The sequence below is a fragment of the Ranitomeya imitator genome, chromosome 4, assembly GCF_032444005.1.
Source record: "Ranitomeya imitator isolate aRanImi1 chromosome 4, aRanImi1.pri, whole genome shotgun sequence".
Classification (NCBI taxonomy): Eukaryota; Metazoa; Chordata; class Amphibia; order Anura; family Dendrobatidae; genus Ranitomeya; species Ranitomeya imitator.
The window spans coordinates 155,212,142-155,238,399 of record NC_091285.1 but is presented as its reverse complement, the minus strand read 5'-3'; the positions used below and the strand labels follow the sequence as shown (position 1 = coordinate 155,238,399).

Below are 26,258 nucleotides of genomic sequence, written 5' to 3'. Positions count from 1 at the left end.
GTTTTGGGGTGTAATGATAGCAAGAAATTGGTCTGGAGACCTTGTGAGCAACACCATGAAGAGACCTTCACAAGGGAATGTCAAACCGGTCCGACTCCAGGAGTATGGTGTGTGGTGTCATAATATACAGTAGCCAGACCCATCTAGTTTTCATTTCAGGTACACTGACAGCTCGGCATTACATTGACTTGGTCATGGAACCAGTGTTAAGGCCATTTCTTTAAAGTGTCTTTGGAGCCATATTTCAACATGACAACAAGACGCATGTGACTTGTGCTACTATGAGCAATCTGCATAACTTGAATGTGCTACCATGACATGCAGATCTCTGGACTTCTTTTCCATCGAGCATATTAACAGCATGCCAAGGCAGAAAAATCTCGCTAGTCCTGCATGTGGAGCTCATACTCAATATTGAATCAATTGAGATGTTTTGATGTTGTTTCCATTTTTTCATCATGTCCATGTAATTAACATGTCTATCAATCCTGTTATTTCCATAATTCCATGACTTTTCTGCCTTGGTTTTGCAATTTTACTGCATGTACACTATATACAGTACTATGCAAATGTTTTAGAGAGGTGTAGAAATAATGTTGCATAGTAAGAATGCTTTCAAATATAGAAGTGTTAATAGTTTATTTGTATCAATGTAAATCTGTGTAGCACAGGAGCTGAAATATCCAAACAATGAAATCATCCTAACTTAGCTGGTGGCATATCAACATGGTAAAACACTGAGCCGAATATTGATGCAGTTGCATTAGCTACAAGTCATTTAGAGATAATCTTTATTATTCTGTTCCTCACAGCTGGCTATTGTTCACTTTGGTGGTTTATCCCGCATTTGTATTCACACTCACTTGTAATGCATTATAACCATGATGAATACATCAATATCAGCCTACGGCGTCATGCACACAGCTGAGTTAAGGCTGCACTGTCTATCATGCTGTTATTGGGCACCAATAGAAGTGAATGAGGACTTAATGTACAGTATACATCAATTCCATACAGGGGCTATATTTGCTGGATTCCATTTAAATCCAATGTAGCATGATTTGTCAGATATGCTGTTTGAAAAGATATTCTTTCCCTTAAGCGTTGTCTCAATGGACAAAAGTTCCATACATAAAGCAATTAACAGAGAATGGAAACAAGGAATAAGTGGTCCCTGCATCCTGTGCATGGGCTTTGTGCTGCCGAAATATTTTTTTTCCACCTTGGGACAATAACACTCCTGTAATAATAAAGTGCTTTTCTGCATCCATTGATAACTGTAGCAACTGAGCCACCTGACGATCACCTGAATCTGACTCAGAACTCCTTACATTACTATGGCTATCTAAGTAAGGTTCAGCTGTTGCAGATAGAATGTACCAGTCCAGTAGACACTGGGATACTGCAATACGTCCATGATACAACCATGTGAAAGTGGCCAGAACCACCAGAACAAACTCCGTGTAGGAGCAGTTCCAATCCATGATAATAATATGAAGAAACTCACAATCAAAGGTATGCAGTTGAAGTGAAGAGTAAGTTTATTCAAGAAATCCAAAATAAATTGAATTCAAACAAGCAACGTTGACGAGTAACAGAACCAAAAGGAAATCATCAAAGCCCCAGAGGAAAGCAAAATACATAAAAAAAATAATAATATCCATAAAAGGTTCATAAAAACCTAAGAGGTATGGACAAGATGATTGGGAGGTGAGGATAACCCACAGAAGCTTACAGTTTTGCGGAGTGGAAGTAGGATTAGGACTAGAGTTGAGAAAATTTGTTTGGCTTCCCTCTTATACGGCAAGCTATAGCGCCTGCCGAATAAGCTTCAGAGGGAACCTGGCTCCCTGGATCGCGCTGGCTGATTGGTGTCGCAGCTGCCTGTGTCACAGTCATGGTACATGCATGGAGAGCCTGTTTGTTGGGCTCTCCATGCATGTGTCGTGACTGCGACACAGCCACGACATATGCAGCTGCGGTGCCAATCAGCTGATGAGCCGGCGTGATCCAAGAAGCCAGGTTCCCTCTGCAGCTTATTCGGCAGGCGCCATAGCTTGCCGTATAAGAGGGAAACCGAACAAATTCGCTCAACTCTAATTAGGACATGTAAGCAGCGTGCGACTGAGGTCACTAGTGGTATGATGCTGTATGAGCCGTACCACTGTCAGCCTCAAATCATAAGCAATAGTAGAATAGAACTTCGTATAAGGGGGCGTGTGTCCATGCCGTCAGGTGTCCGCATGTCATGTGACATAACCAAGGTCGGGATCGGGTGACATAACCAAGGTCGGGATCAGGTGATGTGTAGAATTGATACTATTGGCGTGAGTAGAAGAGTTGAGCCTCCCTGCAGTCATTCAACTTCATAGGGGTCGAGTAAGAACGCCATGTTGAGTAAAAGTGATGCCAAGCAAAGCAGAACAGTGGAAATATGTTCAAAAACAGGAATAATTGCGTAATGAGATAAGGGAGGACACAGGAGAATGTAAGAAGGCCCACATGCAGAGAAAAAAAAGAACAAACTGGGTGCATTAATAAGTGGCTTTAAAGAGAACCCGTCACTTGCCATTTATGTGCAATTGTTCTATCTGGTCGAGATGTCACAGTTCACCGTTCTTCTGAATCTGGCCTTTTTGTTTTATTTTTTTCCTGTCCCTTTCCATTCCAGAGCTTTGGCCGCATCTTATTTGTCCTCATCAGCTAAGGTCGTATGGTGATTCAGTGAACCACGCCCCCTTGACTAACAAAACTTGATTTACATATTTATGGCAAGTGACAGGTTCTCTTTAATCTTGGACTTATAATTGTTTCTGACTGATACTTATATGAAGGTAGATTATAACTTGTGCACTGTGTTTTGTGAAATATGTGTAATAATGAAAAAAAAGATTATCAAAATCTTTATAAACAAAGCCGAAAAAGGATTCCAATCAATTCCTAGATAAAATATTTTACAATAGACAGCAAAAGTTCTGAACAATATATTACAACCTTGTTCTAACCTTGTTTATCAATATATTTTCTTTTCCTTCCTGTAGGCTATGATATCCTGAAATTACAAACCAGTGGCCCAGCTTAATCAATGGCATATAGAGAACGCTGTACTATCTCTTAGGAATTACGGATTCTCGGCTAGAAAGAGAACGCTACAAGACAAGTGCCCAGAAAACCGAACCTAGCAATAAATGATTGCTAGATCTTCCTTTAAGTCATATAGATTGTGTAGAAGTAAAAAGATTAGAAAGTAAATATTAGCAGATTCATGGTATTCATTTTGTAATAATATTCATGGTCTGTCCTTGAACTACAGATACAATCCTATTGGAAATAGAAATAGAAGACTTTCGGCACAGGAATCCTTTTTCAGTAAAAAATTATTTCTATATTTAAACATCTATTTAAACATCGATAAAAAGGCCTTTGAGGAAGGACTGTTTTTACTGGGTCCGAAACGCGTCAGGTCTATTGGGGGTTCCCATGATCTTGTTTTTTTTTATCACTGAAGATAAGAAATAATTTTTTTACTGAAAATGGATTCCGGTCTTCTATTTCTATTTGCACTCATGTGGTAGTCAGCCACTGATCTCCAGGGAAGGATGGTCTCAGGGGTCTCAGGTATATTTTGGTGAGCGAAGTTTCTTCCCTTCCACAATCCTACTGGGATACTTTCCATTTTTTTACAGGGAGAAAAAGTTTAGTTCCTCCTGGGATCCACGCGCTTTGAGTACGGGGGAGTATGCATGCATGGAGGGGCTACAGTCACGACTTTCAGAACTGCTCACTATACTGTGTAAGCATGTGCCAGCACTTTGATTGACATCTGTCTCTGCTGCACTTCTCTGCCGGGGCGTGCACACAGCTTGGTGTTTTATTTAGCTGCATATTAGCCTTGCATCTGAAGGAAAATAGTATTTTCTCAGGTGACAGGTTCGCTATAAAGTGAACCTGTCAGCAGGATTGTGCACAGTAACCTACACAGTGTCAGGTCGGCGCCGTTATACTGATTAAAATGATACCTATTGATGAAATCTGTCTTGTGGTTGTTGTTTAATCTTTATTTTCAGTTTTGAGTTAATGATATGCTTGTGCCCTAAGGCGGCCTGTGGGAGGTCTTCATGTGGTGCTCTTACTAGGTATTCAAAATGCAGACTGCCACCTAGATTACATAATGAATATACTAATGTGTGTATTTGAAAAAATCATGTCACTTCATCAAAATGGTGGCGCATGCGCACTATCAATTATCAGTTAGTGCCCATTATATTGCTGTGTTGAAAAGAAAAAAAAATCACCATCAAAATGGTGCTGTCGGCTGCGCGTGCGCATTAGCATCTATCGTGTTCCGATAGATGCTACTGCGCAAGCGTCTCTACCAGCTCCTTGTTTCCGCAGCCAAAAAAATTTACACTACAACAAAATGGTGCCAGAGGCGGTGCATGCGTAGTAGCATCTATCGCGTACCGATAGATGCTACTGTGCAAACGCCTCCTCCGGCTACTTGCTGCTGCAGCAAACAAAAATTATTCTAGCGTTGATAAATATTTTACCATGGGGACTAAGTTCTTAGCTCCAGTGGGGATTTCCTCGGTGTGCACGCTCCCGCGCACTGGTCCTCTGAAGAGAGTGGGCAGCGCATGCACAAATTGACTGAATCGCTTGCTGATGATGCTACTGTGCCGTTTTGTTGTAATGTAAAAAATTTTTGGCTGCAGCAACAAGTAGCCGGCGGAGGCGCTTGCGCAGTAGCATCTATCGGAACGGCGCATGCAGAAGCATCCGCATACAGCGCACGTCCCTGCGTACCCAATGTTAAATATAGGTACGCAGGGCAGCGCAGGACGCAAGGAGAAGTAAGCGGAGCATAGGTGGGGTTTCAGGGAGGAAGAAGAGAGGAAGTACGCTGCCATCCGCAGCCCTCCTGTATGCAAGTCTGAAACCAGCCTAAGTGATTTGGAATGAAATGGAAAGCACAGTAAGGCCGGGATCACACAAATGCGAGAAACACGTCCGTGTCTCGCATGTGAAATCTAAGCTCTGGTGCCGGCACTCCAGAGCGGAGCGTGCGGCTCCATGTGTTGCTATGCGGCTGCACGCTCCGCTCTGGAGTGCCGGCGCCAGAGCTTGGATTTCACATGTGAGACACGGACGTGTTTCTAGCATGTGTGATCCTGGCCTAAGGTATGGAATAGGCTTTGTGAGCCATGATTTGTCACAGTTCACAAGTCCTAAGAAATAATCATCATATGTTCAAACATTTCAAAGTAAGAAATGGTAATTGTGAACGTAACCATTATGTGATATAAGTGTGAAAGCTCAAGACCACTGGTCGGTAAGGTCACGTTATTGGTATTAATAATTTATGAGAAGAGAAGAGGGACAGGGAATATTAAATGCGGGACACCTTAATGATAAACTGCTGTCTAGCGCTAATGCTGAACTCAGCTAACAAACCAGCTTTTGACACACTTGAGCAAGCATCTGGCTGTATATTGAAAGCAGGAAAAGACGTTACAGATTGTTTCTTTCTTCCCAAGAGCAATCGACAGGAATATATAAATATCCAGAAACTCTAAACCTCAAGTGAAGAGTGCTGAGCAAGCTTCTTACATGTCTATGCGAAACTAGAGCCTTTGAGCCAAGAGGACTGAATAAAAATCCCTTTTTATTTGCTTGGAAAACTGGGTCATTTTACACAATGTAGTCTTTCATCTCATTGACAGTTAAATGAAAATATCACAAATGGATGAGAGCAAGCTTAAGGTGTCCTGGATTTTAAGGGAAAATATTTAATGGAGGGATTTTTTTTCCCATTAAGTAAAATGTTTCTTAAAAGGGGTTGGCCATTTCCTCTTTTTATTGAAGGTTTCCTCACAAACTGACCAGTATCTCTGTCCGTATAACGGATGCTGGTGGAAAATCACGTGACCAGACCTGACAATCAGTCTCCTCCAATAGGAAAGAAGGTTTCCCGTGTGAGATGTTTTACAATTGGAGGAGGCAGATGGACAGGTCTGGTCACGTGATTCTCCATCAGCGGACATTCTGTGGATCAAAGCGCTGGTCTGTTTGTGACAAAAAGGGCACTAACAAGTTAAAATTGCTACTACACGCATGAAAGTAAATGGCTCCACCTAATGTATCACACATATTTGTCCTAACGTATTTATATGGATGCAACACACTGACAGATTTTTGGGGGACCCGTTTATGACTGCTATATCGTTTCTTGTTTTAGTTACTACTGAAGGGTATGGTTATATCATAGTACACTGTATGGACAAAAGTGTTGGGACACACCCTTAAATCACTGTATTCAAGTTTTTCATTCAGTCCCATTGCTAGAAGATCCAACCCCTGACCTCCTTTGCTAACAATTTTGACAGGATAGGCTGTTCTTAAGAGTTCACTGAATTCAGCATGGATATCACCATTTCATAAAGGAGTTAAAGGAGTATGTAGTACAGTTCTTCTGAATTGCTATGTTGCTTACGCTCTTCTGATTTGCTATGTTGCTTACCCTATGTGCAGGGCATTACAGTAGCTTAAGTATCCATGGATATGACTTCTCATATAGGGATAGTTAGTTGTTAGTGGTCATAATCATGGACTTAAGCTACTGCAATGCCCTGCATAAGGGTTAAGCGACATAGCTTATCAGAGGAACTATACAGTACTACATTTCTAATTGAAGGTATTTGTTAATATCATTATTATTACACCTACTACATATTGGGATAGGATTTTAGACATGGGAATACCTCTTTAATGAAACTTCTTCCCTCCTAAAAATTTAGCATCAACTGAGCGGTATAATTGAAGAGTGGAAGCGTTCAGAAACAACAATAATTTAGCCGCAGTGCAAAGTCATCAAGGGCAAGATGCATTGAAGTCAACAACACTCTGTTGACTCAATAACTGTAGAGTTCCAAACTTCCACTGGTGTAACGTCAGCACAAACCTGTGCACCCATGGCTTCATGGCTGATTAGCGGAACGCAAGCCGTATATGCCAATAATTGAGTAACATTGTGTAAAGCACACATCCTCTAGATTTTACGGCTGGAAAATGTGTTCTATGGAGTAATTAATCGCAATCCTCTATCTAGTAGCTATCAGTCTCATAGACCTGGGTTGGTGTATGCTAGGATACAGTTACTTCTATGACTGCTTTATGCCAACTGTAAAGTATGGTGGAAGAGTAATATTGCTATAAGGTTTTTTCAGGGGTTTGCCTAGGCCCATTTGTTCCAGTTAAGGAAAATCTTAATGCTTGAGCATACCAAGATATTTTGGACAACTGGTTGCTTCCAACTTCGTGGACACATTAAAAGGCTACTGTGACCCAGTGCCCAAAGGAAGGTCAATAGAGGCATGGTTGGGTGAGTTTGGTGAGGAAGTACTTTAATGGCCCACACAGAGCTATGATCTCAACCCCACCGAGCACTTTTGGGATGAACCGAACCAGAGATTATGAGTCAGTTTGTATCATCCATGTGGCTGGGTCTTCCAGCAAGATAATGACCCAAAACACACAGCCAGGACAATTAAGGAGCTGCTCTGTAAGAAGCATTTCAAGATCCTGGAGTGACCTAGACAGTCTCCAGACCTGAACCCAAAAGAAAATCTTTAGAGAGAGAAAAAACTCAATGTTGCCCACTGACAGTACCAAAACCTGAAAGATCTGGAGAAGATCTGTATGGAAGAGTAGACCAAAATCCCTGGTGCAGTGTGTGAAAACTTGATCAAGAACTGCAGGAAATAGCTGACCTTTGTAACTGCAAAGAAAGGTTTCTCTACCAGATATTAAGTTTTTTTGTTCTATTGCATCAAATACTTATTTAATGCAATAAAGTGCAAATTAATTACGGTATGTAAAATAATACAATGTGATTTTCTGGATGTTTTTAAGATTTTGTCTCTCACAGTTGAAGTGTACGTACAATAAAAGATACAGACCTCTCCATTGTTTGTAGGTGGGAGAACTTGCAAAATCGGCAGTGTACCAAATACTTAATTTCCCCACTGTACCAATTGATTCAGTTCTTCTGATGATGTATAGTTGATTATTTAGGCATGAACCATATATTGCTCCCCAAAAATAAAGTTATGTTTTTTCTAACTTCAGCACATTAATCCTAAATTTAGAAGACATATCTTATGCCAATATGCCAGAAATGTTTGAAAGGATAAAATTCCTGAAAGGATTGGGACAATCTAGCGTGAAATCTGTCATAGATTTGCAGAAAAACTCTGCTATATTTGAGCCAATCTTCAGCTATAAATCCACAGTTACAGTAACAAGTTGTTCACCTCCATGTCCATTAGGATTAATGTTTGTCCACTAAAAGTAAATGAATGATCCTACTTCAATACTTCTGGAATGTCCATAGACTTTAAACGTCTGGGCAGTCCTCTCATATTGCTGCACTTATGTTCTAAAAGGTCTAAGCAGCTATCACAAGATCTTGAAGCTGTAGGGGAGGGAATCTGGCTGTCACACAGAGCCAAACTTCTCAAAGACAGAATAAAGGTTTTTTACTACCATGAGTACCTTCTCCATCTCTTTATACACAAATCTGAACTAGTGCTTCTGTAAACAAATTAGTAAGCACTGACAGTGCTTTCTTCTCTGGACCCAGTGAATATGTGATTGCTGGGTGTAGTGAGGGAGCAGGAGTTGCTGGGAGCTAAAAAGAAACTAAACAACTCTCCTATCAAGCCAGGAGGCTAAAATTTCAGTGTGGCTTGGGCTAATACACCAAACCCAAATTACCGGGAAAATCAGCAAAAAAATAATGTAATAATATGTTAACATTCCCCCCTCACACATGCACAAACAAATACACACACAGGTATTTTAAGACCTTCTGAGGTCACAGTGTATGAAATGAATGGAAAAAAAATTGTAATTAAAAATATATCAGATGTAAAAACGCACAAACAAGAACAGGGCAATCTAAAAAAAAAAGAGGCACTGACAGTCTAAATCGGTTTCCAGATCCGCCCCAATTGAACAAATATGTCCAATATTTAAACATAATTTCTGCAGAAAGGGGAACACAATTTAAAATGTTTTTAGCGTCCATTGTGGTTGTAAAACAAATAATGCAAAAAACAGGCACATTTCCTATTGTTCTTTACATTTTCCCCAGTATCTGTAAAAGGAATATAAAAATAACATAAAAATGAAGTACCATGTGTCTAAAAAAAAATTATAATTTGAAAATCCGAACAATAAAAAAATATAAAGGCATTAAAAAGAGAGTAATGGCCCGGCTCAGGAAGGGGTATAAATGGCTCGGTCATGAACTGGTTAATGACTGCCAGCAGATTTCTTCTACAATGCATAATCTTTATTTGTTGAAACTGTAATATCACTTTAATTACTTCAGAAACTATAACAAAGTGTTTTAATATTGGGAGCATATAAGGTCACAAACTTACCCCGTCAACATAATGAAATATGTGCGCAACAAAATGACTCTCAAATGAGCAATTAGTCTGTAAATCCTTTAAGTAATAATACAAGTAATGTATGATATTAAGTGCTGTGCTTATATATTTTGATAGAGAACATACCTAATTGCCGGGAACTATTTGCAGCTAATTAAAAAACTCTGAATAACTATAATGTTTCTTACTATTCAGTTATGTAAGAAGCCTGATTCTTATTAAACTCCAACTCTCCTCCTGAAAAAAAGAAAAAAAAGCACTGTTTTTGTTGCAATTTTTTTTTCACCTAGGCTAAATTACTGTACACAAATGCATAAAAAAATAAAAAATTTTCAAGAACTTCAACAAAATCACACCAAAAACAGAATTAGTGCATATAACCAATCAAATACACGTTGACATATTAATTATAGTAACTAAATTCACAATTTATTATTATTTTGTCCACTAACCATAGGTATGGCAAATAATTAGACGATTGATTAAAGCATACCTAATATTTTAGGTAACTTTCAGAATTAATAATAATTTGAGTGAGCTTGTATGTCTTCTATGCACAGTACAGTGGGGCAAAAAAGTATTTAGTCAGTCAGCAATAGTGCAAGTTCCACCACTTAAAAAGATGAGAGGCGTCTGTAATTTACATCAAAGGTAGACCTCAACTATGGGAGACAAACTGAGAAAAAAAAATCCAGAAAATCACATTGTCTGTTTTTTTAACAATTTATTTGCATATTATGGTGGAAAATAAGTATTTGGTCAGAAACAAAATTTCATCTCAATACTTTGTAATATATCCTTTGTTGGCAATGACAGAGGTCAAACGTTTTCTGTAAGTCTTGACAAGGTTGCCACACACTGTTGTTGGTATGTTGGCCCATTCCTCCATGCAGATCTCCTCTAGAGCAGTGATGTTTTTGGCTTTTCGCTTGGCAACACGGACTTTCAACTCCCTCCAAAGGTTTTCTATAGGGTTGAGATCTGGAGACTGGCTAGGCCACTCCAGGACCTTGAAATGCTTCATACGAAGCCACTCCTTCGTTGCCCTGGCGGTGTGCTTTGGATCATTGTCATGTTGAAAGACCCAGCCACGTTTCATCTTCAATGCCCTTGCTGATGGAAGGAGGTTTGCACTCAAAATCTCACGATACATGGCCCCATTCATTCTTTCATGTACCCGGATCAGTCGTCCTGGCCCCTTTGCAGAGAAACAGCCCCAAAGCATGATGTTTCCACCACCATGCTTTACAGTAGGTATGGTGTTTGATGGATGCAACTCAGTATTCTTTTTCCTCCAAACACGACAAGTTGTGTTTCTACCAAACAGTTCCAGTTTGGTTTCATCAGACCATAGGACATTCTCCCAAAACTCCTCTGGATCATCCAAATGCTCTCTAGCAAACTTCAGACGGGCCCGGACATGTACTGGCTTAAGCAGTGGGACACGTCTGGCACTGCAGGATCTGAGTCCATGGTGGCGTAGTGTGTTACTTATGGTAGGCCTTGTTACATTGGTCCCAGCTCTCTGCAGTTCATTCACTAGGTCCCCCCGCGTGGTTCTGGGACGCCTCTCATCTTTTTAAGTGGTGGAACTTGCACTATTGCTGACTGACTAAATACTTTTTTGCCCCACTGTATATAGAGCTGTAAGAAATCCCTTCTATCATGTATTTTTGAAGCATATATTCAGTTACAGCAGTGGCAAGTAGGGCATTATAAAGCAGTACTGAGCAGGGGAGCTGTGAATCCAGCACTGGTAAAAAGAAAAAGCACTGAAAATCAGCAGCACCATTTGTCTGTATCTCTGTCTCTCTCCCTCTGCCTTCCCCCCATCTTTCCCATTCATTCCCCATAGACCTCAATATACTGCTGTAATCTGATATCACAGTGAGCTGCTTTGTGCTGAGGTCTGATGATTGAAGAAAAAGCAAAATTTTCTGATAATAAATAATGTTATGTTTACTTGTACTTTTGATTCATTGAAAGATTATTAAAACAAATTGAGGCCACTTATCAGGGCTAATGATAAATGAACCCCCCACAAAAAATAGTTATAAATTTCAATACAACTTTACAATTTTAACTTCTATAGTGGATGTATTTTTCCATTCATACATTTTTCATGTGCATATAATACTTAATTCACATGCAATTGTATTTACTCATGGAATTTGCTTCTGAATCGTCACATATTCTGCAGTTTGTGACTGTCTTTTGCTCACACAAAGCCATGGCAATACTTTAATGTAATGTGTAATGCCATATGTGTGTTAAAGAGAAAAAAAAGTAAGCCATCCCTTTGAAATAATCTGGAGTTTTGAACCACCATCACCAGTTGTACTGTTTATACATTTTATTAGAGGGAACCTGTCACCTGAATTTGGCAGGCTCTGTTTACGGTCTGATGGGTGGTGTTTTCTGTTCTTTCATGCACCCCTTCCTTTCCCGCTGGCCGCAATATTGTCTTGAATTTTATTAGGTTTCCTCCGTGGTATACGCGTGCGCAATGCAATCTTGCCTTGCGCACGCGCAGTAGGCTTTGCCAATTGCGGGCAAAGTCGAAAAGCATTAGTGCACATGCGCCGGCGCACTATGTCCCGGAACACAGTGAAATACTTCCGGGACATAGTGCCCCGGCGCATGCACACTAATGCATTTCGGCTTTGCTCGCAGTTGGGCAAAGCATACTGCGCATGCGCAAGGCAAGATTTCATTGCGCACACGTGTACTATGGAGGAAACCTAATCAAATTCAAGACAATATTGCGACCAGCGGGAAAGAGAGGGGTGCATGAAAGAACAGAAAACACCGCCCATCGGACCGTAAACAGAGCCCACCAAATTCAGGTGACAGAGTCCCTTTAAGCTCCTTAACATTCACAGTGAAGGGAGAGAAAGTGAACCCCTTAAATTTAGCACTCACTTGAAATCTCTAATTAGGAGCAATAACCACATAATAGAGATGAACCGTTCAGCTGTGATTTTGAACCGACCGATGAACATCATAGTCTTTAGCAATGCTTTTGAAGTCATTTACAGGGTCATGCATCTCAATGCATTTCCTTGCTGCATGGTTCATAGGAGATCTTTCTTGGCAGGAATAGATTAGTCAGTAACCAAGCTTTGTGTGCCTTTCTTTAACCCCGGGCCATTTTCGCATTTTTGTTTTTTGCTCCCCTTTTTCCCAGAGCCATAACTTTTTTATTTTTCAGTCAATATGGCCATGTGAGGGATTATTTCTTGCAGGACAAGTTGTACCTTTGAACGACACCATTGCTTTGAACATATTGTGTACTGGAAAACAGGAAAAAAAATTGAAATTGTCAAAAAAAGTCGAATTCCACAGTTGTTTTTTGTTTGTTTTTTACCATATTCACTAAATGCTAAAACTGACCTGCTATAATGATTCTCCAGTTCATGATGAGTTCATAAACACCAAACATGTCTAGGTTGTTTTTTACTTAAGTGGTGAAAAAAAAAATCCAGACTTTTAAAAAAAAAAGGCGCATGTTCCGAAACCTGAAGCGTCTCCATTTTTCGTGATTTGGGGCTGGGTGAGGGCTTATTTTTGCGTGCTGAGCTGATTTAATTGATACCATTTTAGTTTAGATACGTTCTTTTGATCGCCCGCTATTGTATTTTATTGCAATGTAGCGGAGACCAAAAAAAGTCATCCTGGCGTTTTGACTTTTTTTCTCATTACGCCATTAAGCGATCAGGTTAATTTTTTTTGTATTGATAGATCAGGCGATTCTGAATGCGGCTATACCAAATATGTTTATATTTTTTTGTTTGTTTTATTTTGAATGGGGCGAAGGGGGGTGATTTGAACTTTTATATATATATATTTTTTTATATTTTCAAAAAACATTTTTTTTACTTTTTGCATGCTTCCATAGACACCATGGGAGACTAGAAGCTGCACTACTTTGATCGGCTCTTCTACATATAGGCGATGATCAAATTGCATGCATGTAGCAGAAATGCTCATTTGCTATCTGCAATCTGGCTATGACAACCATAGAGGTCTGCTGGAGAGCTCTGGTTGTCATGCCAGCCCATCAGTGACCCACGATCACGTGAGAGGGTCACCGATGGGCGGGATTTCTGGAATGCTTCCCCGAAGTGCGAGTTAAATGAAGCTCTCAGAGATTAACAGTGGCATTTAACAGGTTAACAGCTGCAGGTGGATCGCAATTCCACTCATGGCTCTTAGAGGCACATGTAAGCTGTTCAAAACATGTGCTGGGAAAGATGTGTGCTCAGAGCTGGAGCCCACATCAAAGGGAAGGAGTCTGACATGGGCGTATTGTTGCGCCCAACGTCGGAAAGGGTTTACGGGCAAACCACTTGTGAAACCACAATTCCATTCTCATCTCTATAAGCAGTTTTTTTTCCAATTAGCTGTTGGAGAAGTTATTAAGACAGAGAGATTCACTTACTTCATGCACAATATATGTTAGCTCAAGGCACTCATCAAAAGACATGAGCAGTACAACTGTGTATGATTAGGCTATTTTAGTGGTGTTTATTTATTATTTTGACTTAAAAGGGTTGTACACTACTAGGACAACTAATTCTTGAACTAAATGTGTGGCCCTGATAAAATAAAAAATCTATACTCACCTCCCGTGACGGCGCTGTTCCCATGGTGTCGGCACTCACTCTCCCCAGGGCTCTCATACGGTGTTTTGACACATGACCCCGGAGCCCAATCCGTGCTGGTGTCACTGTCCTCACCTACCTACAGATTGAACATAATGAGGAAGCCAGGGATCAGCTGCCACCCAGACCTCATGTTCAATCCATACATAGGCGGGGACAGTGATGCCAGCGCTGATTGGCTGCCGAGGTCACGTGTCACAACACCGCACGAGAGCCTTGGGGAGAGTGAATGTCAACATCGCGGGAACGGTGTCGGCAAGGGAGGTGAGTATAGTTTTTTTTTATTTTATTGAGGCCAAACGCTTAGTTCAAGAAGGGCTTGTCCTCGTAGTGGACAACCCCTTTTCAATAACAATGAAACAACAGTTTATTAGTCATCGATGCAGAAATTCATGTGATGCCAAAAGGTTCACTTACTTTTTTTTTGCAACTGTATACATATATATTCACACTGTTTAACTCAAAAAACATAGATTAGGATTTGCTACCTGCTTGTAAAGTAAGATATGTCTACCTTGTTGCTAAGCAGTAGTTCATGGAGGTTAATTAGAGTAAGATTGCTCACAATACCCATGGGATATCGTAGGTTACATTGTTAAATAATAGTGGATAACCGCTGCATGATTCTGTAGAGTAACGTGCCAACACAGCAGTGATCTAAGATAAGCTAAAAATGCTTACAGTTATTCCATTATAGCCACACTATAATGGAAACCGTGTTTTCCCACAGCGCATTCAAGCGATCTTTGTAAATTAAATGTCACAATGTCTTTAGATTTTCCATCACTAATTGAATATTTTTTTTTAACAAATCTCAAAATAAAGCGTGAACGTAAACATTGTAGATGAGGTTAGTTTATATTATAATGATAAAAAAAAACTAAAAAGTTAAAAACAGACCCCAGCTAAACTCTAATCGCGAGCTGCGGACCCCTGGGCTGTATCAGAGTAGTAATTTATTTTCACCTAAAAGAAATTGGCTGGGATTCCAAAAAGCTTCTGTTTATTTTCTAAAAACAGCGCCATGCTTGTCAGTGTAGCAGCCCAGAAGCAGTTAGTTGAATGCCCCGCGGGCAGCACGATACCCGTCACAGCCCATAGACATAAGTGGCACTTCTGAAAAATAAACCGACTTCACACAGGTTCATAAATGCTTAAACCCAATCTATAAATGAATGTGTTTCCTGATGGACTGAAAACTGCAAAGTTTCTAAAACTGCTGTGTTGGGAAAAGACAATTTAAATATGTGGCCTACATTACCATATGCAGCAGCACATTTTATCTTACATTAAAGCATATTTCCAGGGATCACAGATAAAAAAACAGAATATCAATTGCACATTTCAAAGATTGCTTTCCACAATATATACATATATATATTTATATATATATATATATATATATATATATATATATATATATATCTATGAAATGAATAGTTTATGTATATATATATATCTATATATCTATATATATAGATATATATATATATATATACACATACACACTGTCACACAGTCACGATACATACAGCTGCGGCACAGGGTTCCCGATGCTGCTATTTGGTAAGCACTATAGCTATTCGGATAAGGCCGAAGCTATTCACTAATCCCTAATATTTTCCCATCATACAATACCATCAGAGAGGCGCCTGATTGGCTCCTAATTTATTCTGCAGCAAGACAATGAACCTGACCATACAGCCAATGTTATTAAGAACTGTCTTTCAGAGTAAAGAACGAGGAATCATGGAAGTGGTGTCACAGTCCCCAAAAAGATCTGATCACAACATCATTGGGTCTGTCTGGGATTTCATAAAGAGAGAAGGATTTGTTCAAACCTAAATCTGAAGATCTGTGGTTCGTTCTCCAAGATGTTTGGAACCTCCCTGCTGAGTTCCTTTAAAAAAATTGTGTGCTACTCTGCCTAGAAGAATTGATGCTTTATTGAAGGCAAAGTGTGGTCACATCAAATATCAATTTGATGCAGATTTCTCTTTAGTTAACTCACTTTGCATTTTGTTAGTTGAGAAAAATTTAAATATTCACCTTACTATTTTTGAAAGCATTCTTAATTTGCATGATTTTTCCAACTCATACTAAAATGTCTGCATAGTACAGTATATATAAGACAAGACAAGACCTAAGGTGCAGACTAGGCAAAGAAACCTCAGAAACCGTCCAACACATAGTGGCAGGATGCAAAATGCAAGCAGGAACAGCGTATACCGAACGCCACAACCAAGTAGCGGGAATTGTATACAGGAACACCTGCACAGCATATGAGCTAAGTCCCCCTAAGTCCAGGTTGGAGACCCCAGAAAAAGTGGTGGAGAATGAAAGGGCGAAAATCCTGTGAGCCTTCAAGATAAAGATGGATAATCATGTGTTGGCTAGCCAACCAGACATTGTGATAGTAGACAAGGATCAGAAGACAGCAATGATAATAGATGTGACAGTGCCAAGTGACAGCAACATCATAAAGAAGGAATATAAGAAGCTGGAGAAATACCAGGGCCTCAAAGGAGAACTGGAGAAGATGTGGAAAGTGAAGGCAACAGTGATTCCAGTGGTGACAGGAGCACTTGGAGCAGTGACCCCTAAGTTGGAAGAATGGCTACAACAGATCCCAGGAGCAACATCTGAGCTCTTGGTCCAGAAAAGCGCAATGCTGGGAACCACTAAGATCCTGCGCAGAACCCTCAAACTCCCAGGCCTCTGGTAGAGGACCCGAGAATGAGAAAGGACAACAAAGACCACCCCCATTGGGGCGAGAAGGAAGTTTTCTGTATATATACTATATATATGTGTGTTAGTTACATAATATGTTACTCAAGAAGTCATAAACTCATAAAATAAAGTCATAAAATATATATGAGGGGACATTATATTTTTTATTGTTCTGTTTTTCCCTGAACTTGGGGCATCCAACACAGCCCCTGTCATGGCACAAGGCACTGACAGAGCTGATTTCCTGCGTTTTTTGTGTGGATTCCACCTGCGTTTTTACACCAGCGGATTCCTATTGAGGAGCAGGTGTAAACCGCTGCGGAATCTGCACAAAGAATTGACATGCTGCGGAAAATACAACGCAGCATTTCCACACGGTATTTTGTGCAGCATGGGCACTGCGGATTTGGTTTTCCATAGGTTTACATGGTACTGTAAACTCATGGAAAACTGCTGCGAATCCGCAGCGGCCAATCCACTGCGGATCCACAGCCAAATCCGCAACGTGTGCCTTAAGAGGTATTCTCAACTCCTCCAAGATCCTATCCCAATATGTAGTAGGTGTACTAATAATAATATTAACAAATACCTCCAATTAGAAATGTAGTATAGTTCTACAGATTTGCTATATCGCTTACCTCATATAGGTAATTATAGGAGCTTAGGAGAACATGGTTATGACCACTAAGAGCTATCTACTGAATCTGTCACTATATGATTGGTTATACCCATGGACACCTAAGCTACTCTAATCCCTGCACATGGGGTAAGCAACATAGCGAAACTGAAGAACTACACTACATTTCTAATTGGAGGTATTACACCTACTGAATAGGATATTGGAGCTGGGAATACCCCTTTAAAGCAGCGAATATGCAGTACCCTTCTACAGGCAACATACAGTTGAAGGTGTTGTGCTGTTTCACTTCACAAGTGAGCAAATAACAGCAAATAACAGCCGCCACCAGCCCTTGAAATAGCTGACAGGTAGGGTGCCGGGTGTCACATCGACCCGGTCTGATATTGATGGCCTTTCCAAATGATAGACCAACATTAAAAAACTACTGGACAACCCCTTTTAAAAAAAATGATACTAGTGTTATTAAAAAGACAGAAGATACAGAAACTTAAATATTATACTGTCAAAAAAATATTATGTTTTTACAGGAACATCCTACTTTGGGTGCCACCATGCAGAACAGACTACAAAGTTAAGAAATGAATATATTTCTTATAAAAGCTGCTTTTTTCCCCTCTAAGAAAGTTTTGTGCTTTTGAAGTATTGCACGGTCCCAGGAGTATCTGCCTTTCTTGCCTTTTTCAACTATAAAAACTCTTCCCAGTTAGCATTTCTATGGCAGCACTTATGAAGCCATTTAATATGAAACTACCTTTTGCCACATGAAGACTTCATTTCCCATAAAGCAAACCTTTAGGATAACAAGTCTTTTGTTCCAGTCTTCAGATTCACAGATCAATGTAAAGTGCGGTGAAAGACAGCGGCGTGACAATCTGATGTAATCACATAAAGCTTTAGCTCTTCATATGGGAAAATACCATTGTACGCAAACAATAACCAACATAAAGAGCCATCATAATGTGGACATTCCTAACACAATGTTGGTTCCCTTGATTCAGAGACATTTAGATCGAAAGGCTTATGGCTTTTCCCCTTCCAGTCACAGACAATTTATGTCTTTTTTTTTCTTCCTGTCTTCCAAGAGTTGTAGCTCTTCTATTTTTCAGTCAACATAGGCTTGTTTGTTAGTGGGATGACTTGTAATTTTTAATGGATTTATTTTACAATATATCATACTGAAAAAATGGGGGGGGGAAATCCAAGTGGGGTAAAATGGAGAAACAATAACACAATTTAAATTTTTTCAACGTATTTTTGAAAAAAAAGGGGTGATTTACTTTTTTAATGTTTTAAATATTTTTTTTAATACATTTTACTTCTTTCAGTCCTCTTAAGAGACTTGAACCTGCAATTTTTTTTATTGGTTGTACTATTTAATTCAATATCAAACTATTGCAGTATAAAGTGAAATTTGCAATCTCCTAAAAAGTATGGCCTTAGGTTGGGCTTCATAGGCCTACAAAGATGTCAGCGATGAGGACCCCAGCTGTCAGCGGTTGGCACCAGGTGCAGGCTGCATATCACAACCAAAACCTACTGTCTATGCAGAGGGCTCAACTCCTGAGCCCGCTCCATACACACACACCCAACTTAATGTGTTTATGTACTGAAAATGTCAGGAAGGGGTTAATTGACAAAACATTTTTTTTACAAAAAGTAGGTATAAGTGATGAGCGAATGTGCTCGGATAACATCTTATCCAAGCATTCTTGGGTGTTATCTTACTGGTATATTCTGTCCCAGTCCCTGTGGCTGCATGATTTATGGCTGTTAGACAGCTACAGCACATATGGGGATTCCCAAACAAACAGGCTGTTTGTTTCTGTTCAGGCTGTCTAACAACCACAAATCATGCAGCAATGGGGCCTCGGACATATTATTCAAGCACACCCAAAATACTCACCCAAGAATGGTACACTTTTTTGTTCAGTTTGCTCTACACTGTGTGTAGAATTATTAGGCAAGCTGATTTTGATCTCATGACACTTTTTATACATGTTGTCCTACGCCAAGCTGTTCAGGCTTGAGAGCCAACAAGGTGGAGGGTTGAGGGTTGAGGATGGAGTGAAGCTCAACAACCAGACCTACTGCAGGTTTCTGGAAGACAACTTCTTCAAGCAGTGGTACAGGAAGAAGTCGGAATCGTTCAAGAAAAACATGATTTTCATGCAGGACAATGCTCCATCACATGCCTCCAACTACTCCACAGCGTGGCTGGCCAGTAAAGGTCTCAAAGAAGAAAAAATAATGACATGGCCCCCTTGTTCATCTGATCTGAACCCCATATTGAACCTGTGGTCCCTCATAAAATGTGAGATCTACAGGGAGGGAAAACAGTCCACCTCTCGGAACAGTGTCTGGGAGGCTGTGGTGGTAAACAGATCAAGCAACTGACAGAATCTATGGATGGAAGGCTGTTGAGTGTCATCATAAAGAAAGGTGGCTATATTGGTCACAAATTTTTGGAGATTCTGTTTTTGCATGTCAGAAATGTTTATTTCTAAATTTTGTGCAGTTATGTTGGTTTACCTGGTGAAAATAAACAAGTGAGATGGGAATATATTTGTTTTTTATTAACTTGCCTAATAATTCTGCACAGTAATAGTTACCTGCACAAACAGATATCCTCCAAAAAAAGCCAAATCTAAAAAAACTCAACTTCAACTTCCAAAAATATTAAGCTTTGATATTTATGAGTCTTTTGGGTTGATTGAGAACATAGTTGTTGATCAATAATAAAAATAATCCTCTAAAATACAACTTACCTACTAATTCTGCACACAGTGTATTGCCATCTGAAACAGTGAATACATGCAAATATAATTATTTATTAGAGTCAACTAGCTCTTGTGACTGAAGACACATTTAACCCCTTAACGACTGCCGATACGCCTTTTAACAGCAGCAGTTAAGAGTACTTAATCCTCAGCAACGCTTTTTAACGGCGCTGAGAAATAAGGGTATAGCACCTCCCAGTGCGCCCGCCAACATCTACCAGCCGGCACCTGACAACAATAGGAATTTTTTCCTATTGGTTCATTTGGATCACTGTGATAGACCCTATCACAGTGATCAAAATAAAAAAAAATTGTAAATCAAACCCCACTTTATAACCCCCTTAGTTAGGTATAAATAATAAAATAAAAATTATATATTTATTTCCATTTTTCCATTAGAGTTAGGGTTGGGCTAAAGTTAGCATTGGGCTAGGGTTACGGCTGTGGTTATTGTTGTGAATTCTGTGGCAGAGCTCCCTCCTGTGGTCACAAGTGGTACTTCGGCTGATTCTCTCTATGAGCTTCCGTTGGTGGAGGAGAGTGGTACTGCGGCTTCTGAGTTTCCTTCCTCAGGTGATGTGGGGAAGTCGTTAGGTGCTGCTCTATTTAACTCCACCTAGTGCTTTGATCCTGGCCTCCAGTCAATGTTCTAGTATTGGACCTGTTTCCTCCTGGATCGTTCCTGTGGCCTGCTGCTCTGCATAGCTAAGTTTCGCTTTTGTTATTTGTTTGCTGCTTTTTTCTGTCCAGCTTGCTTATTTGTTTATTCTTGCTTGCTGGAAGCTCTGGGACGCAGAGGGTGTACCTCCGTGCCGTTAGTTCGGTACGGAGGGTCTTTTTGCCCCCTTTGCGTGGTTGTTTGTAGGGTTTTGTGTTGACCGCAAAGTTACCTTTCCTATCCTTGCTCTGTTTAGAAAGTCGGGCCTCACTTTGCTAAATCTATTTCATCTCTACGTTTGTCTTTTCATCTTAACTCACAGTCATTATATGTGGGGGCTGCCTTTTCCTTTGGGGTATTTCTCTGAGGCAAGGTAGGCTTATTTTCTATCTTCAGGCTAGCTAGTTTCTCAGGCTGTGCCGAGTTGCATAGGGAGTGTTAGGCGCAATCCACGGCTACCTCTAGTGTGGTTGGAGAGGATTAGGGATTGCAGTCAGCAGAGTTCCCATGTCTCAGAGCTCGTTCTATGTTTTTGGGTTATAGTCAGGTCACTGTATGTGCTCTGACTTCTATGTCCATTGTGGTACTGAATTACCAAATCATAACAGTACTGGAGGCCGAAAGTACTAATGATTCTCAATAGAGGGAAAAAAGAAGTTCTGAGACCATTTTTTTTTCACTGCACTGTGTTTTGCCTTTTTTTTCCCCTAGACATTTGGGTGGTTCAGGACATAGGTATAGCGATGGACATTAAAGGTCTGTCTCCATGTGTGGATCAGCTCACGGCAAGAGTACAAAATATTCAAGACTTTGTGGTTCAGAATTCTATGTTAGAACCAAGAATTCCTATTCCTGATTTGTTTTTTGGAGATAGAACTAAATTTCTGAGTTTCAAAAATAATTGTAAACTATTTCTGGCTTTGAAACCTCGCTCCTCTGGTGACCCAGTTCAACAAGTTAGGGTCATTATTTCTTTTTTACGTGGCGACCCTCAGGACTGGGCATTTTCTCTTGCGCCAGGAGATCCTGCATTAAGTAATATTGATGCGTTTTTCCTGGCGCTCAGATTGCTGTACGATGAACCTAATTCAGTGGATCAGGCAGAGAAAAATTTGCTGGCTCTGTGTCAGGGTCAGGATGAGATAGAGGTATATTGTCAGAAATTTAGAAAGTGGTCCGTACTCACTAAATGGAATGAAGGTGCGCTCGCAGCTATTTTCAGAAAGGGTATCTCTGAAGCCCTTAAGGATGTCATGGTGGGATTTCCTATGCCTGCTGGTCTGAATGAGTCTATGTCTTTGGCCATTCAGATCGGTCGACGCTTGCGTGAGCGTAAATCTGTGCACCATTTGGCGGTATTATCTGATCATAAACCTGAGCCTATGCAGTGCGATAGGACTTTGACCAGAGTTGAACGGCAAGAACACAGACGTCAGAATGGGCTGTGTTTCTACTGATCTGCGGCGAGCGAGCCTCTCTGGGACTAAGTCCTTGTTTATTCACACTGAGCATGCCCAGGGCAGGGTCTCCCATTGGAGGTCGAGGGCCACATGTTCGGTCACATGCTCAGGTGATGCAGTACATTCCATTGGTCCTTCTGGAAGGTCCTGAAAGGGCAAAACATGCTCAGGTACTGCAGCACTTTCCATTGGTCCTTCTGGAAGGTCCTGAAAGGGCAAAAACTTCAGTAGCAGCTTCCTGTGCTGCAACTATATAAACTGCGCATGACCGCACGGCCATGCGCTAGTATCGTCTTATGCTATTTGCTTTGCGCCAATGTGGTCATGTGTTTGAATGTGTTCAGGGACCCGGCTGAAATAAGCCCCTAGAATGCTGGCACCTCCGGCGAGGAGATTGTGTTTAAGTGTGTTCAGGGACCCGGCTGAAATAAGCCCCTAGAATGCTGGCATCTCCGGCGAGGAGTTTTGTATGCATGCATGACCACTCACTGCTCACATCTGGGTAGTTGGCCTGTGCCTCTGTGAAAGTCTAACAGGGCACAGAGCTTTCCTCTCGCGGTTACTCTGTGAAGCTAACAGAGTTGGTATATACCACCATATAGAGCCGCCATTATTTAGCAGCAGGTGCTTTCCTGCACGGTGGATCCCGGGTTGCGAACGCACCAATTCCATTTAATAAATTATATATTTGGTGCATTCCGCCAACCCTAACAGTATACTAGCGCCAGGATCTGGCTAAGTAATGGTGGATGAACAGCGATTGCAGGGGTACATCCAGCTGCTGGAGGGCCGGTTGGCGTCTCTTGAGCGTGCAACCTCGGCGGTGGATGTTCCCGCAATAGCTGTTCAGGCTGCTAGCGTGGCTGCAGCAGCTTTACCCACTGCCACCTCTGTTCCGACCCTATCTCACCTTCCTTTGCCTGAGAGATACTCTGGGGACAGTAAGTCCTGTAGGGGTTTCATGAGCCAATGTGGTATACACCTCGAGCTTCTGGCTGCACGTTTCCCTACTGAGCGGGCAAAGGTGGGATTCAGAATCTCTCTCCTGTCGGACAGAGCGTTGGAGTGGGCTACGCCGCTGTGGGAGCGCAACGATCATGTGGTGCGGAGTGTTCCTAGGTTTCTGGACACTCTGAAACAGGTCTTTTTAGGACCTCAAGTCACCCATGATACAGCGCTCCAACTGCTGGCTTTGACTCAGGGTTCAACCATGGTCAGCCATTTTGCTGTTCACTTCCGGACATTAGCGTCTGAGTTGGAATGGCCAGATAAAACCCTCATTCCCGTATTTTGGAGGGGGCTGGCTAACCATGTGAAGGACGCTTTGGCCACTAGGGAGATTCCCGCCACACTGGAGGAGCTCATAGCAGTATCTACTCGTATTGACCTCCGTTTTAACGAGCGGAGGTTGGAGCGAGCCCAGTGTAGGCAGAGGTTTCGGCTGGCTCCCACCTTCGCCAAACCTTTGGAATCTCCAGTCCAGGCATCCGAGTCACATGAGGCCTTAGAGGTGACACGAGCGGGATCCAAGTCTCAGTCTGCCCGTGCACATAAGGTCCGTCATGTTTGCCAGCAGTCAGGACACCTTGCCTCCAAGGGTCCTCAGCGGTCGGGGAAACATCAGCGTCTAGTGGCAGTTGGAGGAGGTACACTAGACACGGCGACGTTTGCCTCAAAGTTGTCCTTCAAGGGGACAATTACCATAGGCCCATCCACTCTTATGGTCGAGCTATGCGTGGATTCTGGGGCAGAGGGTAACTTTATGTCTTCCGCTTTTGCCCAGCGTCACGCAATACCCTTGGTGATGCTCGCCAAGCCGGTAACCGTTCGAGTGGTAAATGGGTCAACACTACCTTCACAGATTACCCACCAAACCATTCCTTTCACGCCATCTGTGTCTCCATCACATCAGGAGATAATCTCCCTATTAGTCATTCCTGAGGGAATTGATGAGGTCCTGTTGGGGATACCATGGCTTCGCTACCATTCTCCTCATATTGAGTGGTCGTCTGGGAGAATTTTGGGTTGGAGTAAATCTTGCGAGGGTAGATGTCTGAGGGAGTGCGTTCAGGTTGCTACTACACAGGTACCCGCAGATCTTTCCTCTCTCCCCAAGCACTATTGGCCCTATGCAGACGTGTTCTCCAAAAGAGCTGCGGAGACCCTTCCGCCTCACCGCCCCTATGACTGTCCTATTGACCTCTTGCCTGGTGCTGAGCCTCCCCGGGGTCGAGTCTATCCGTTATCTCTCCCGGAGACGGAGGCAATGTCCCAGTATATCCAGGAGAATCTGGCAAGAGGATTCATTAGGAAGTCAGTGTCACCGGCAGGGGCAGGGTTCTTCTTCGTACAGAAGAAGACTGGAGACTTACGTCCATGCATAGACTACAGGGGTCTTAACGCCATCACCGTTAAGAACAAGTACCCACTATCCCTGATATCTGAGCTGTTTGATAGGCTACGGGGAGCGAGGGTATTTACAAAGTTAGATCTGCGGTGTGCTTACAACCTGATTCGCATCCATGAGGGGGATGAATGGAAGACGGCTTTTAACACCAGGGATGGGCACTATGAATATCTGGTGATGCCCTTCGGGCTCTGTAATGCCCCAGCCGTTTTCCAAGACTTTGTGAACGACATCTTCCGGGATATGCTCACCACCTCGGTCATAGTCTATCTGGATGATATTCTCATCTTCTCTCCAGATATTGACTCCCATCGGAGAGATGTTCGCAAAGTCTTCAACCTCTTACGGGCAAACTCCCTCTACGCCAAGTTGGAGAAGTGTGTGTTTGAGCAGGAGTCCTTGCCTTTCCTTGGTTATATCATCTCTGCCCAGGATTTGGCTATGGATCCTGCCAAGCTACAGGCTGTAATGGACTGGCAGGAACCCCATTCTCTTAAAGCGGTGCAGCGCTTTATGGGGTTCATTAATTACTATCGCCAGTTCATTCCACACTTCTCAACTTTGGTAGCTCCCTTGGTTGCCCTCACCAAGAAGGGAGCAAATCCCAAGTTGGGGTCAGAGGAGGTCTCCAAAGCCTTTCTCTCGATCAAGTCACACTTCACTAGCGTTCCCATCCTACATCGCCCCGATGTTGATAAGCCATTTATCTTGGAGGTGGATGCCTCATCCATTGGTGCTGGAGCAGTCCTTTTCCAAAAGGATGCTCAAGGTCGGAAGCATCCTTGCTTCTTCTTCTTCAAGACCTTCACACCAGCGGAGAGGAATTATTCCATCGGGGACAGGGAGCTGCTGGCCATGAAGTTGGCTTTTTCGGAGTGGAGACATCTCTTGGAGGGAGCTCGCTTTCCCTTCCAAGTCTTCACTGACCACAAGAACTTGGTGTATCTGCAAACGGCCCAGCGGCTGAATTCTCGCCAGGCTAGATGGTCCCTGTTCTTCTCCCGGTTCCATTTTACTCTCCATTTCCTCTCCGGGGAGAAGAACGTTCGTGCTGATGCTCTCTCCCGCTCCGTGGTGTCATCGGAGGAGGAGGAGCCTCGGCTTATTGTCCCTTCTGAGAGCCTGAGAACTGTAGCTCCGGTTTCGCTAGAGTCTGTGCCCCCGGGCAAGACTTTCGTACCAGCTAACTTGCGACCGGAGGTTCTCTCTTGGGCTCACTCCTCCAGAGTGGGTGGGCATTTTGGGACCAAGAGGACATCTGAGCTTCTGGCGAGAACATACTGGTGGCCGCATATGGCCCGAGATGTCAAGGACTATATTCAGGCGTGCGTTTCTTGCGCCCAGAATCGGTCTCCTCGGCAACGGCCTGCTGGGTTGCTTTACCCTCTACCGGTGGCAGACAGGCCCTGGGAGATGGTCGGGATGGACTTTGTGGTGGGTCTACCCAAGTCGCGTGGCTGCTCCATT

General features: G+C 42.0%; 1 protein-coding gene across 3 annotated transcripts in view; it reads right to left on the bottom strand.

Annotated features, from left to right (window-relative positions):
• Positions 1 to 26,258, bottom strand: part of KCTD16 (potassium channel tetramerization domain containing 16) — a 435,667-nt gene that overhangs the window by 353,518 nt on the left and 55,891 nt on the right. Inside the window, exon 4 of one of the 3 annotated variants that reach the window (XM_069764062.1) lies at positions 9,644 to 9,692. The exons of the other annotated variants lie outside the window; for them this stretch is intronic. Within the exon in view, the coding sequence (XP_069620163.1) occupies positions 9,644 to 9,692 (49 nt within the window). The remainder of the gene's footprint in view (positions 1 to 9,643; positions 9,693 to 26,258) is intronic. 3 annotated transcript variants of the gene reach the window in all.